The 15,619-nt window shown below is 38.1% G+C and overlaps 1 protein-coding gene across 11 annotated transcripts in view; it reads left to right on the plus strand.

The window, feature by feature from the left end:
- TBC1D12 (TBC1 domain family member 12) overlaps positions 1-15,619 on the plus strand; it is a 138,072-nt gene that overhangs the window by 74,695 nt on the left and 47,758 nt on the right. For 10 of the 11 annotated variants that reach the window (XM_045040434.1, XM_045040431.1, XM_045040432.1 and 7 more), the window contains one exon: positions 9,726-9,841. In XM_045040434.1, the coding sequence (XP_044896369.1) occupies positions 9,726-9,841 (116 nt within the window). Of the gene's footprint in view, positions 1-9,725; positions 9,842-11,486; positions 11,704-15,619 lie in introns of those variants that run through there. The other variant, XM_045040435.1, reaches the window with a different exon arrangement.

A 15,619-nucleotide genomic window follows, 5' to 3' on the forward strand; every position in this document is an offset into this window, starting at 1 on the left:
TTTTTGATGCCGGCTGGGTGTCTTACAATTCAGTTCAATTCTGACACTATTTACCTGGAGTGAGGGTCAGATTCCACAGGTTAAGAGCTCAGCCCTACAAGACAGCCTCTCACTTTTTTTTTAATTAAAATTTTTTTAATGTTTTCATTTATTTTAGAGAGAGAGAGAGAGAGAGAGAGAGAGAGAGAGAGAGAGACAGAGTGTGAGTGGGAGAGGGGCAGAGACAGACACAGAATCTGAAGCAGGCTCCAGGCTCTGAGCTGTCAGCATAGAGCCTGACGCAGGACTTGAACTCACAGGTGGTGAGATCATAACCTGAGCTGAAGTTGGATGCTCAACTGACTGAGCCACCCAGGTGCCCCTTTTGAAAATTTTTTTTAATGTTTATTTTTGAGAGAGAGACAGACAGCCGGAGTTGGGGGGAGGGGGGAGGGGGAACGGGACAGAGAGGGAAATACAGAATCTGAAGCAGGCTCCAGGCTCTGAGCTGACAGCACAGAGCCTGACATGTTACAGAAACTGGTCTGGATCACCAAGCAGAAGAACCAAGAGACACTTGGAGATCTTGGAAGGCAGGAGCTTTATTTTATACCGGTGGGCTCAGAGGAGATTACTCTCCAGAGGTCTGAGCCTCGATCATAAGCAGAGGGGACAATTTATAGTCTGTTCTAGCCTGGCAAGCAGGGTGGGAAGAAAAACCCAGTAGTAAGAAAAACCCGGGGGGCGCCTGGGTGGCGCAGTCGGTTAAGCGTCCGACTTCAGCCAGGTCACGATCTCGCGGTCCGTGAGTTCGAGCCCCGCGTCGGGCTCTGGGCTGATGGCTCAGAGCCTGGAGCCTGTTTCCGATTCTGTGTCTCCCTCTCTCTCTGCCCCTCCCCCGTTCATGCTCTGTCTCTCTCTGTCTCAAAAATAAATAAACGTTGAAAAAAAAAAAAAAGAAAGGAAGGAAGGGAGGGAGGGAAGGAAGGAAGGGAGGGAGGGAGGGAGGGAGGGAAGGAGGGAAGGGAGGGAGGGAGGAAGGAAGGGAGGGAGGGAGGGAGGGAGGAAGGAAGGAAGGAAGGAAGGAAGGAAGGAAGGAAGGAAGGAAGGAAGGAAAACCCGGAAGGGGAGTATTCAGGCAGGGACTGGAATTCCCCTATCAGTCTTGTCAGCCATCTTACAACAGATTTTTCTCTATCAGTGTAGGGCTGAAACTCACGAACCTTGAGATCATGACCTGAGTCGAAGTCAGATGCTTAATTGACCGAGCCACCCAGGCATCCCGACTGCCTCCCAGTTCTGAAACCAGTTGCAAGTTAGGCTTCTAGTACTTCTGACCAAACAACTATAAATTGCAGACTCCCAGAATTCCTTCCTTGGGTTTGATAATTTGCTAGAATGACTCACAGAACTCAGGAAAACAGATTACTTACTAAGATTGCCAGTTTATTATAAAAGGATACAACTCATGAATAATCATATGAAAGAGATACATAGAGCAAGGTATATGGAAGGGGCATGGAGCATCCATGGCCTCTCCAGGTGCATCACTTCCCACATGCCCATATGTTCACTAACACAGAAGTACTCTGAGCCGTTTGTTAGAGTTTTGGGGGGAGTCTTCATTGTGTAGGCATAATGGATTGAATCATTGGTCATTAGTGATTGACTCAATCTCCAGCACCTCTCCCCTCTCCAGAGATGGGGGGTGGGGGGGGGGGCGGTGGGGAGGGGGCTGAAAGTTCTAACCTGTCAGTACTTGGTCTCCCTGACAACCAGCCCTGATCCTGAAGATATCCAGGAGACTTCAGCTATCACCTCATTAGCATACTAAAAGCCACTTGTTTAGGAGATTTCAAGGGCTTTAGGAGCTGTGTGCCAGGAAACAGACCAAATATATGTGTTTATTATGTCACGTCTACAGTTTGGGTTTGTTTGATGATTTCCCCATGACTTGACTGGGGTTGTTTTTTGTTTGTTTGTTTGTTTTGGAGGAATACCATGGAGATGAAGTGCCTACTTTATACAAATTTGAGGAAATATCTACCAGATACTCAATTCTGAATAACTATACTTGCTATCAGTTTTTCTTTTAATTAAAAATAGTGCCCATAATAAAAGAGGTTTGTCCAGTTTGTCACTCAAATAACTGGACAAATGCTTTTTCTCTAGACAACCATTGTACTTCGTGTGTAGCAGAAGTTCCTTATGTATATGTCTCCTTTTATCACATAGAATATTAAAGCGATATTAATTATATTAAATCTTGACCTATAATAAGTGATATTTACTATTTAATCATAGACATTCTTAAACTGGCCAGACCTACTCTATTCCTCTTTAGTTTTTTAACTTTGAGTGCGTGCCACAAAGAATACAGTGATTAGTAGTACAGTTTCGTGCCATTGCCTTGATTTGTGCTAGTTATATTTAACATTGCTTTAGCACCATCAGAGCTCATGTTAATACATTGACAAACCATTAAGAATACAGATTTGACTTTACAGACTCCGTGGAAGCATCTCCGGGACATTGTTGAGAACTGATGAAGTTGGGTTTGTGATACTTTATCACAATCTACCCTCAATTTGAATACAATGTAATAACAGTATATTGCCATTCTTTCCCTTCTGATTTTTCTGCTGTAAACCCCTTAATAAATTGATAATATTTTTGCTCTAAGTAGTCATATATCCTTTAACATTTTTAAATTCTTCATGTCTTCCAAAATGTCTTATATTTTTCCATATTTACTATTTTGGTGCTTTTCATTTCTTTGTGTAAACTCATCTTTTCATATGATATATTCTTTCCCCCTTTTTAAAAAAAATGTTAGGGACGCCTGGGTGGCTCAGTCAGTTAGGCATCCAGCTTCAGCTCAGGTCATGATCTCACGGTTTGTGAGTTCAAGCCCCACGTCAGCCTCTGTGCTGACAGCTCAGAGCCTGGAGCCTGCTTTGGATTCTGTGTCTCCCTCTCTCTCTGCCCCTTCCGTGCTCAAGCTTTGTCTCTCTTTCCTTCAAAAATAAATAAACATTAAAAAAATTTTTTAAATGTTTGTTTATTTTGAGAGAGAGCAAGAGAGCATGAGCAGGGGAGGGACAGAGAGAGAGGGAGAGCGAGAACCCCAAGCAGGCTCCTGCATTGTCAGCGTGGAGCCCAACTTGGGGCTTGATTCCATAATCGTGAGATCATGACCTAAGGCAAAACCAAGAGTTGGATGTTTAACCCACTAAGTCACCACCCAGGCACCCCTGAAAAATGCCCTTTAAAATATCTTCTAGTTCAGGTCTACTGACCTCAGATTCTGGGGTTTTGTTTGTTTGAAAACAATGTTAATATGCGCGCTCGCGCGCGCGTGCGCTCTCTCTCTCTCTCTCTCTCTCTCTTTTTTTTAAGTAAACTCTGCCCAGTGTGGGGCTTGAACTCAGGACACCAAGAATAAGAGTCACATGCTCTACCAGCTGAGCCTGCTGGGCACCCTATGCTACACTTTCATTTTTGAAAGATCTTTTCTCTTGGTATAGAATTCTAAGTCAGCACAGTTCACCACACACACACCCCCCCCCCCCCCCGTTGTTTTATTATTTTTTTTCTTTCAGCATTTAAAGATTTGTCCATTCTCTTCTGACTTGCATAGTTTCAGATGGGTGTGAATATTTAGGTCTCTCCTAAATGGCCTGTGTATTCAGTGATGACTTTACATTTTGGTTGGTGGGAATATCAATACTTCTCATCCCTGAATGAGCTCTGGGGGACTGTTTTGCTTACTGTTCCCAGGTAATTGTTCTTTCCCCAATAGTTGTTTTTTTCCCAGACTTGTGTTTGGCCTTACCATATGTACAGGTTAGTATTCAGGTGAAGACTCAACAGGACTCCTATACAGATTCCTAGAGTTCTTTCTCAGTGGAGTGTTTTCTTTTCTGTTACTCTGGCACATAAACTTTGGCCTCCTTCAGCTGTTCTAAACTAACAGCCAGTTTTTGTTTGAATTTTCCCTTTCTGTATTGATGTCCAGAATAGCCTTCAGGCACAATGGGGTGATCATTAAGCTTGCCTTATTTCCCCTTTGTCAGGGATTGTCACAAAGGTTGTTTTCACCAAGAAAGTTGGTATGAATTACCTAGTCCACCAAAGGGGAATCTACCTATGTTTCTGAAGAATTGGCCAACATGTGTGTTGGTATGTGTGTATAATTTCTAGGAATATAGATGTAAGTAAAATGCTTATTTAAATTTCTAATTACATATTCAAATCACATAGTATATAAAATAATGTATTAAGAAATAGTGCTTTGGGGTTACCTGGTGGCTCAGTTGGTTAAGCATGTGACTTTGGTTTCAGCTCAGGTCATGAGCTCCTGGTTTGTGAGACTGAGCCCGGCATTCTTTATTGTCACCACGGATTTGCTCTCTCCTCCTCCTGCACGCACATGCTCTCTTTCTCTCAAACTTAAAAGAAAGAAATAGTGCTTTTTTATTCAAAACTGTTGTATACATCTTTGACATCAATATGTTCAGCATCACTGTGACCAGTTTTGAAGTCTCTAACCCCAGAGCACATTACTTTCACTCTTGTTCAAGGTATAGAAGATACAGTGCTTTTTGATTCTATGTATTATCTTCTTACGAGAAATTTTGTGTCAAGTCTTAAATTTCCAAATGCATTACATTTTTTCTTTTATTTGTTCCATAGCTATAAAATTATCATCTCTGCAACAAAGTCTCTTAGTATGTTGCTTTTTAAGGTTATGTTTAAAGGCTCTTTACGGTAGTTTGCAGTTGGATGGTTATACCTCCAGAAATCCTTACTTTACTTTCAGTTTCTTCTACTCCAGTTAAGCAAACAACAAAACTCGCTAATCAACAAGTGACCTTCCAGATTAGCATTGATTGAGGTAACTTCAGGATAATGTGTCTTCTCCAAATTGTACTTTGCTGTTCAAAATTAATAGAAAGCACCTATAATATGAGAGATGTTTATTAGCAAATATGCTACCTGTTTTCTGAGAGATTATTTTGTGGAAAAACATCTTTTCTCTTTATGTGTATAGAGTATCTCCATACCTTGGAATTGTAAGACAGTTTTTCTACTTTACATTCATGGAAATAACAATTAAGTACCATCTTTTGATCAGGCTTAGAATTTATTGCTTGTCTGATGCAAATTTTTTGTAGTAGCAGAATAAATTATTCTACAGATATTTGCCTGCCTGCCCTAAGCATTAGTTCACCTACTATTCTAGTTACTGCAGTTAAACATATTGCATAGGACAGATTTTTTTGAGTGAAAAAGAACAAATTAAATGATAAAAATAATAAATAGGCTTCATTACAACATCCCATAGAAATACATTGCATATATTAAATATTTCTTTTCTTATATTTGGCAACTACTCATAAAATAGGTCAGTTAAAACTGATTTTTTTTTTTTGACAGAAAATGAGGCAGAGTCTTAACAGTATTTTCAGACAGTGGATATACTGTAGATAGCATTATTTCCTGATTTCCTTGGACTATGATATTTCCAGTTGCTCTTTAATATTGTAAAGTTCCTTTATAGCCTATAAAATTACCAGTGCTTAGCTCATTATTAAACTTTTGTTGAAGAAACATATGGGGAATTTTTACGACATGATACACGTGGAATTAAAGTGAATTCCATCCATGATATATTGTTTCAACTACTTTTCCATCATGTGAGCACTGTGACTGCCTACTGCCCTGGACTCAAGAGTTACTTGAGAGTCATGTGATCTGCTTCAGCTACAGGCTCTGATGGACTCATTGATGAGGTTTATTTCTCAGGTCACTGATGCTTGTGGAGTGAGATATTTACTGAGAACTTCCAGGAAGTTCTCTTTTCTGAGAGTTACTAGAAGAGCAGCTGAGGGATCTTTGAAAGTTACATCATAAGGATGTGACAACTGGCATTGCTGCATTCATTTCTGTGAGCAGCAAGCCAGCCTCTCGATGAAGCCCACACTCAGAGGACATGGCTGAGAGACTGGCAGAACCTCTTGGTCAAAGACCAAAGTTAGCTAAGTGTGTGGAATATTCAGTCCTGTGATCTGATAAATTTGCCTACGTCTGTTTGAGTTGGGTTTTTGTTATATGTGATTGGAAAAAAAAAACCTAACTAAAGGATATCATCATGTGATCAATTTTGAAAGTACTGATGCTTATTAATATTTTACTGTTTCTAATATAATTTGTAACTTTAATCACATTAGAGTAGCATTTTTAGTTCAATTCAAATTAATATTTGAGTCATTTGGGTATATAAATCTATGCTGTTTTAATTTAGGGCTGGATTGATACTGTGTTTCTAAGGTTTTTTGGTTCATAACCCTCTAGAATCTTAAAGCATTTTTATGCTAAGGATGTCTGATGGGAAATGCAAGACCTACAACTTCTTTCTTGTGAAAAATTCTTGAATGACAATTGTGTATAAAGCTCATTTGTAAGGTAGATACATAAATGATATTTAGGTACCTCTTTTTGTGTCACCTTTTATATTAAATGTGTACTTATTCGGTTAATTTTTAATGGCTTTAGGGGTACCTGACTACCTCAGTCAGTGGAGCATGCAGCTCTTGGGCTTGGGGTTCTGAGTTCAGGCCCCACATTGTCCATAGAGCCTACTTTAAAAAAAAATAAGAAAGAAGGTAGGCTTTATCTAGACTTTCAGTGGCTCTCCATTTTGCTTATGAATTCCAAATATTTATATGAATGGAAAATTCCATAATTTAGCCTACATGTTTCCAGCCTTATTTCTCATCCTTTTCCATATTCAGTGAAATTAATGTGTTTCCCTGATCCATGCCTTTGCTTCCCCACCCCTTCCCTCTGACTTGTTCTTTCCAGTCCTTTCTGCCTGTGGAATTAATACCTATCATTTTTGCCCCAGTTCTGATCCTACCTCTTCAGTAAAATCTTTGTCCATTATCGACCATGACTGTAAATGATCTCTCTTACGAAATACTTTATTTCTTCTTGTAAGAAAATTCAGATAATACTGGATATGTTAAAGTAAAACAAATCTCCTTCATTCCTAGTCCCGTCCTCCATAGGAGAACCTCCTCATAGTTCAGATCCCTTGATGTTTTTTTAGTGTATATTTAAGCATATGTGACATAGTTGGTTATCACTTCTTTTTTAAAAAATTTTTAAATTTATTTTTGAGAGAGAGAGAGAAAGAGCTGGGGAGGAGCATAGATGTGGGGGACAGGAGATTCAAAGCGGGCTCTTCACTGACAGCAGCGAGCCCAGTGTGGGACTGGAACCCACGAACCGTGAGATCATGACCTGAGCTGAAGTCGGATATTCAACTGACTCAGCCACCCAAGCACCCCAATTATCACTTCTTTTGACTACCATATTGGAGAGCACAATTCTAGAGGCTTAATAATATTAAACTTTGATTTTTCTTTTGACAAGAATATTTCATATTGCATCATAACAGGAGACACCAACTGGTGTCTTCTTGTGATGTTTAGTTGAATCAGTGATACAGTGTCAGCTTGATCTATCCACTTTAAAAATCCCCATTATTCTCTCACTGAATGATTTTATCTAATTCTTTTAAATTGTTAGAGACAGCAACTTGACTGTTAATGTAGTAAGGTAATAGATTGTTAGAAAGCCAGGCTCTGGAGCTACGCAGTCTGCCATTTATGACCTTAAGCAAGTCTGTATGTCTTTGTGCCTTAGTTTCCTCTGTTGTGAGTTAAGTGCTTCACAGGTTTATTTCAAGGATCAAATGTGTTAAATGTTTAAAGCATTTATTTGGGAAATACTTCATTGGATGATATTCATTGTATTCTGTCTGGCAACGAGACCAGGTCACATTGTAGGAACACAGAGTGCCATTTAAATGATTAAAGAAACCTCATGTATGTCTAGCATCTATGATTTTTAATAAGAAAAACATTAGCAGTAAGGGGGATTTGTTATATTTGAGTTTGTAATAAAGAAACACTGATCATGGAGCGCCTGGGTGGCTCAGTCTGCTAAGCATCTGACTCTTGATTTCAGGTCATGTCATGATCTCACGGTTTGTGTGAGTTCCAGCCCCGAGTTGGACTCTGCACTGGTAGCACGGAGACCACTTTGGATTCTTTCTGTCTCTGCCTCTCTCTCTGCCCCTCCCCTGCTGGTGCGCACACGCTCTCTCTCTCAAAAAAAAAATCAACATTAAAAAAGATTTTTAAAGAAACATTTAAAATAAAAAAATATTGATCATAATTACATATATATATCCTAGATGTTAGGAAAGAAAATTTATGAAAAAGAAAAATGACGTTTTGACTCTGAAAGCTGTACAGTTCTTTGGGATGGGAGTTAATAAAAAGGGCATACAGAGTGTTAAATAACTTGAGAAAGAAGTCTCTAAAAATCCAGCATAATTATCCAAAGGAGCTCTCAGATTAACAGAGCATAGATTTATTAGATGGAAGGGGAGATGCAGAACTAAAGAATTATAAAATAATAATATAAACCTTTATAAACACTGGCAGTAACCGTAAACTGGAGTTTATAGAAAATGATTAAGACAGCATAAATTTTTTAAAAATATCTCAAATTAGAAGATTAAGTTTCAATAAGACCATCACATTTTTAAGAAAGGTAGAACCATCAGTTTATTATTTTACAACTGTTTGATTTGGTAGGGGAAAATAGAAGTTGGAAAAGACAATACAAAAAGAATTGTAGGCCATGGTAGGAAAACAGGCAGTAAGTGAAACACTTGATCACTTTAAGTGCATTTCATTTTCTTCATTTAAATTAATGTTTTCTGTAGCTGCCAGTAAAGACTTGCAGATCTACTCATGAAATTGTGTGTTATCTTTGAGAATTTCATTAAAATTGTATTTGTTATCTGGAGATGATCAAATCTAGATCGATTTGTTTTTATTTACTTATATTTTTAGAAAGGAGAAAATGTGGATTCTGGAAATTATAATCCTGTAAGCTTGTTATTGTTCTTAAATTTCTAGAAATAATTTCAGTATAAATCTGTGAACATTTATGAAAAAATGCTCAACTGTAGAAATATAAAGGTGTCCACCAAGAACATGTCAAATTAATTTCAGTTGTTTTTTGAATGATAGGATCATCAGTTCAGATGAATTAGAAAAATACCATAATAATAGTGTCTTAATTTTAATTATGTATTTGACAATCTTTTGCCATATTTTTAGATAATATATGATGGTAAATTGCTGTTTAAATTTAGAGTAGTAGGTAGATTTATAGTATTTAGATTCAAAGTAGGTCGAAATTGAAAACCAGTATTTGGTTACAGGTTCAGTGTTACTTTTGAGAGAGATCTTCAAAGCATTACAATAGGATTATCTATATCTTGTGTCAACATTTCCATTATTGATCTGGCTGAAGGTTTAGAAAGTAGGTTTATCTGATTGTAGATTATTCAAAGCTGGACTTGAGTAGCTGATACCATAGAAGGCACCCTAAAGCCTTCCCTCATTAACATAGTGCATTTGTATCTTCCCTCTCTCTTAACATGCTTTGATACTTTATATGTAATATAAACTCATGATTTAGTTTGCTTCAGGGAAAAAAGTGACTTTTTTTTTTTTTGTCTGCCTGATATTTTTACCAAATTAATGTATGAATTCAATATATTTTTTACAATAGTATAACATTCTTAATGATACAGATTTAATAATACAAACTGAAAATTGGAAAAGACTCTGCATAAAGTATATTTTAATCTCTTCTAGGAGTATGAAGCACGAACAGGGAGGACCTGTAAACCACCACCTCAATCTTCAAGACGTAAGAATTTTGAATTTGAACCACTTTCTACCACCGCCCTGATTCTTGAGGATCGACCATCGTAAGTATTATGGTGGTCATCAGGCACACTGTTTATATTTTAAACTTCAATTTAATCTTGCTTACTATTTCACACAAAATGTAAGAATTGAATACAGAAATGGCTTTAAGAAAATTTTAAAAATCTCAGTCATGTATCCTAAAACTAATAAGGAAGAATATATTATTGATGTGCAAACTTTATACATATTTTCTAGAAGTATCTCTAAGCCAATGAATGAAACATAAATCTTAGGTGGCTTTTTATATCTATTCTTACTTCAACCCTCCTGCCTTATCTTAACAAGATAAGGCATTTATTTTTCCTTTCTTGCCATTTAATAGGTACTTAAGATGTATTGGTCTTTGCCTTTTGGACAAATTTTGAAATTTGGGAGCTTGAAATAATAACTACTGATTTGTCAACTAGTTAGTTTACTATTATTAAGAATATATTCTTGAAGCGCCTGGGTGGCTCACTTGGTTAAACGTCCGACTCTTGATTTCAGCTCAGGTCATGATCTTGCAGTTCATGGGATCGAGCCTCTCATCAAGCTTTGTGCTGATAGCGTGGAGCCTGCTTGGGATTCTCTCTGTCCCCCCTTCAACCCCTCCTCTGTGCACGCGTGCACCTTCTCTTGCTCTCTCTCAAAATAAAGAAAAGCTTTAAAAAGAAGAATATGTTATTTTTTATTATTTTGTTTTTGAGAAAGAGACAGCTCAAGTGGGTAAGGGGCAGAGAGAGGGGGACAGAAGATCCAAAGTGGGCTCTGCACTGATAGGAGCAGGCTCCATGCGGGGCTCAAATGCACGAGCAATGAGATCATGACCTGAGCTGAACTCATATGCTCAACTGACTGAGCCACCCAGGCGCCCCAAAGAATAGAAATACCCAACAAAACCAATTTAAGTTCTTCCCTTCCCTTTTTCTGCCCTTCCCATCTCAGCCTTCCACAAAGCTGCTGTTCTTTAAAACACTGTCTCTGATTTGTTATCATACAAAACACACCTTCCCTAAAGCAAGACCCCTTGGTTCTTCACTTCTTCCCCCTTCTTGGGCTCTCTGGATCTACTCTTTTTCTTCTAGACTTCTCTTTCCTTCCAGTGTAAAAAATTCCTAACCTGTCTTGTCATTTTCCTAATCTGCACCTTTTTCCACCCATTATCATGGGAAGCATAATAAAAGAATCTGGGGCCAAACAGGCAGAGGTTGAATTGAATATTTTTTAGACATTCTGAGAGAAGAAAGGTTGGATGTAAGTACATTATTTTTTTTTTTTATTCTTGTTACATTCCTTCATACTAAAGAAAGTGTGATCATGACACTCCTTTTTAAGGATTTGCTGAATATGTTCATATTTCATTTTTCCATTGGTTTAAAAAAAAAAAGCTTTTTAGCGGCACCTGACTGGCTCAGTAAGAGGAGTATCCTACTCTTGATCTTAGGGTCATGAGTTCTAGCCCCATGTTGGGTGTGGAGCCTACTTTAAAAAAAATTAAGGGTTGCCTGGGTGGCTCAGTCAGTTAAGAGTCAAACTCTAGATTTCAGCTCAGGTCATGATCTCGTGATTCGTGAGTTTGAACCCCGCATCAGGCTCTGTGCTGACAGTGTGGAGCCTGCTTGGGATTTTCTCTCTCTCCCTCTCCCTGCCTCTCCCCCACGTGTGTTCACTCTCATATTCTCTCCCTCTCTCTTTCTCTCTCTCAAATAAACTTTAAAAAAATTTTAAAGAGTTTTTCAGAAATTCAGTTATGAGAACATGTCAAAGTTTCATTTCAGTCTTGCTGCCAGGGAGGAGAATTAACCAGGCAATTCAAAGAGTGGTCAGATAAGCAAGAAGAGAATACCTGGTTAAAGATCTTCAGACTCTTGACGCTGAGCAGGTAGATAACTGCATTCGGAAGAGTGTTCTTAAACTTGTTAAAATTCATCCAAAGTGGATTAAGCTCTTTACCAGGACTGTTCATTTCTTCCCAGAAGTTCATAAAAATACCATGCAAAAAGTTCCGTTCTAGTGTTCGGGCCATATTTTTCTTTACACCACACTTTATTTACAACCAAACCTATTTCTTTAAGTCCTGCCTTCATGCCTTTGCTCATTTATTGCCCTCACTTGGGATGCAAATATCTTATTTCCACTTCTCACCTACCTAATTCTTTAAGGACTAGGATTTATCTTTTTTTTTTTTTTTTTGTAAGTTTATTTATTTATTTTGAGAGCTAGAGAGAGAATACAAGCAGAGGAGGGACAGAGAAAGGGAGACACTGAATCCCAAGCCAGCTCTGTGCTGTTAGCACAGAGCCTGATGCAGGGCTTGAACTCAAGAAGTATGAGATCATGACCTGAGCCAAGATCGAGTCAGACGCTTAGCCGACTGAGCCACCAGATGCCTCTAGGCTTTATCTTTTCCATTCAGTTAAGTCTTTGGCTTCAACCTTCAGTGATTTCAATATATTAAATTTTTCTTATAACTTATATAAGGAGTTCCATGAAATTGGAACTTGAAATAGTACACTAGACAAAATAAATTTATAAGAGGATCTCAGTGTACCAAAAATGTATAAACAACTGAAAGAAATGATTTTTTTCACTCTACTCTCTGAAATTCATATATTAGTTATAAATATTACAGCTTCTATGCTATTTGTGTGAGTTTGTTCATCTGTAATACAGACATTCAAGTTGATAGCTACTGTTCCACTCAGCTCTGAGGTGCTGTGATTTAAAAAAAATTTTTTTAATGTTTATTTATTTTTAATATGAAATTTATTGTCAAATTGGTTTCCATATAACACCCAGTGCTCATCCCAACAGGTGCCCTCCTCAGTACCCATCACCCACTCTCCCCTCCCTCCCACCCCCCATCAACCCTCAGTTCTCAGTTTTTAAGAGTCTCTTATGTTTTGGCTTCATGTTTATTTATTTTTGAGAGGCAGACAGAGCATGAGCAAGGGAGGGAGGGAGAGAGAGAGAGAGGGAGAGGGAGAGGGAGAGGGAGAGGGAGAGGGAGAGAGAGACCCAGAATCCAAAGCAGGCTCCAGGCTCTGAGCTGTCAGCCCAGAGCCCAGTGCAGAGCTTGAACTCACAAACCATGAGATCATGGCCTGAAGTGAAGTCGGATGCTTAACTGACTGAGCCACCCAGGTGCCCCTGAGATACTGTGATATAATTACAAATTTTGTTCACCTTTCTAAAATTGAAGGGGTCTTTGGGAGAAAGTGATTTATATGAATTAAGTGATTTATATAATCAATAAACAATGCAGGTTTAATTGTTAATTTATATAATATTATCTAATATAATTATTAATTTATATAATCAATAAATATTATATATATAAATATATATATATATATAAATATAATAAATATATTTGAGCCAGTTCAACCTTGCCTTCACAAGCTGAGAATTTGGAGCAGAAACTTATGTAATCTGTAGTTTTGTTCTGTTTCGGAATGCAGCCAAGTTCTGTTAAGGTGGCATCTGCAAGGGGGTGGAGAGAGGGACAGAAGTTTTCCCTCAGCATGAAATTGATGTTGGAAACTTCCTCTTTCATAGATCACAGTGATAATGGGAGGAGAGGAGGAGTTTCCCCTTGCAAAGGGAATTTGTGAATTGGTGCCACTTTTCTTTTCTTAGCTTCTGTAATTTTGCGGAAACATCCAGAATCATTGGCTGCGTAGGTTTTTATAGTTGAAACTTCTTTATGTATGAAGCAGCTATAGTATTTAATCATCTGAAGTCCTCAGATTTCAAATACAGGAATTTTCTCTCTGCCTACTCCTCCCTTAACCCACCTCATAATAAAGCCAGCCTTGGACAGGAAGGTAAGAGTATCCATATGAGCTGTGTTGATAGGAACCTCTTCTATGTTACTATTTTTTTTATAAAATTTTTTTAATGTTTATTTTTGAGAGAGAGACAGAGCATGAGCAGGGGAGGGGCAGAGAGAGAGAGGGAGACACAGAATGTGAAGCAGGCTCCAGGCTCTGAGCTGTCAGCACAGAGCCTGACGTGGGGCTCAAACTCGTGAACCGTGAGATCATGACCTGAGCCTAAGTCAGATGCTTAACTGAGCCACGCAGGCACCCCACTCTTCTATGTTTTAAATCACTGATGCTTATGGGACTTTTTTTAAAACCACCAATGGATAGAGCTACGTCTCTTTCTCTTCTGGCTTCTTGGCTGAGTTACTGTACACACTACCAAACAAAGTGGAGAAATTCTTAAAGGTGCAAGTAAAAGGTGACAAAAAAGTAAAGTATAAGGGCACCTGGGTGGCTCAGTCGTTAAGCATCTGACTTCAACTCAGGTCATGATCTTACAGTTCTTGAGTTTGAACCCCCCCATGAGGCTGTCTGCTGTCTGTGTGGAGCCAGCTTCCCATCCTGTGTCTCCCTCTTTTTGCTCTTCCCCTGCTTTTTCACATTCTCTGTCTCAAAAATAAATAAACATCAAAAAAAATTTTTTTTGATATAGGTTTTTATGTGATAGCTTTGAAAAGCAGCAAATGTTCTTACCATGTTTTTTAGCATGATCCACTATCTTAGATATTCATTAATGGTTTCTTCTCTTGACCACCTAACTAATTGACATTTTTCTAAGGGACAATAGTAAACCATATCTTTTTCTTAGAGTGCCTAAGAGTACTGAATGAGGTGCTTAGTTTTTCCTGGTTGATTTTATTCACTCAGCCTTTGATTTTCAAGACTGAAGAATCCTATTTTTTTAATTAGTTCCCTAGGCAAATGACTGCAAAATTAGTGATTTTTTTTTGGAAGAAGAAAACACAAAAAAACAAGTCTGTGTATGTATTTGTTTTATGTTTTATTCATTCACTGTCTAGCTTAGGGTACTAAAAATTCTGGTCTTCCTCAAAGTATCAAAGATTGGTTAGGACGTTTACCATATGGACTCTTCATGTTTGGACCATTGAATTTGTACTCTGTACTATGTACCAAGGCTTTTGCATTTATGATGACTGGAAGAAGGGGATACCAAGACTTATAATAATTAATAAGCCAATTATTTATTTACTATTTTGTGTTGGAGTACATATATAAGTACTCATTTTCAAAAAACTGAAATCACAATAGGAAAACCTGACATAGGACTATCTGAAAAGTTCTGTTTCCTGAACAGTGTTTAACTCCTTCCTGCAAATTATTTCATGCTAAGACTGACGTACTTACGACTGGCACAAATAAAGCTATCTGTTTGCCTCTTCTCGAAATCTTTCAGGACTAGGTCAACATAGTTTGGGGAGTTATCTGGAAAAACCAAGGTGTGAGTGTCAGTGAAACAATAATGCATATAAAGGGACTGTACTCTTTTTATTAATTAATTAGGCCTTTATAATCATGGTTTTGAGGCATAGTTCTGTGTTTACTTAAAATCTGTGAGCTTTGTGCTTATTCAAATTTAGATCCGTTCCCTTACATAAATGACCTGGATGGCAAGTTACGGTTCCTTCTTTTTCTAGAGTCTAGACCTAGAGTCTCCATTATGGTAACAACTAGCCACAGGTGGCTATCTAAATTTAAATTTAATTAATTAAAGTTAAATAAAATGGAAAATTCATTCCCTCAGGCACACTAGTCACATTTCAGGTGCTCAGTAGCTACATGCGGCTAGTGGCTACTACATTTTAACAGCACGAAAGAACATTTTTATCATTGCAGCAAGGGTTAGTACTGGTCTAAGCCATGTGAAGGGACTGTAAAGTTGTGCAGAGGAGAGATCTGTTTAGATCTAATTCCACTTTCTCAGTAAATAGAAGACCAGATCCCCCAAGTTGT

The sequence above is a fragment of the Felis catus genome, chromosome D2 (genome assembly GCF_018350175.1).
Source record: "Felis catus isolate Fca126 chromosome D2, F.catus_Fca126_mat1.0, whole genome shotgun sequence".
Classification (NCBI taxonomy): domain Eukaryota; kingdom Metazoa; phylum Chordata; class Mammalia; order Carnivora; family Felidae; genus Felis; species Felis catus.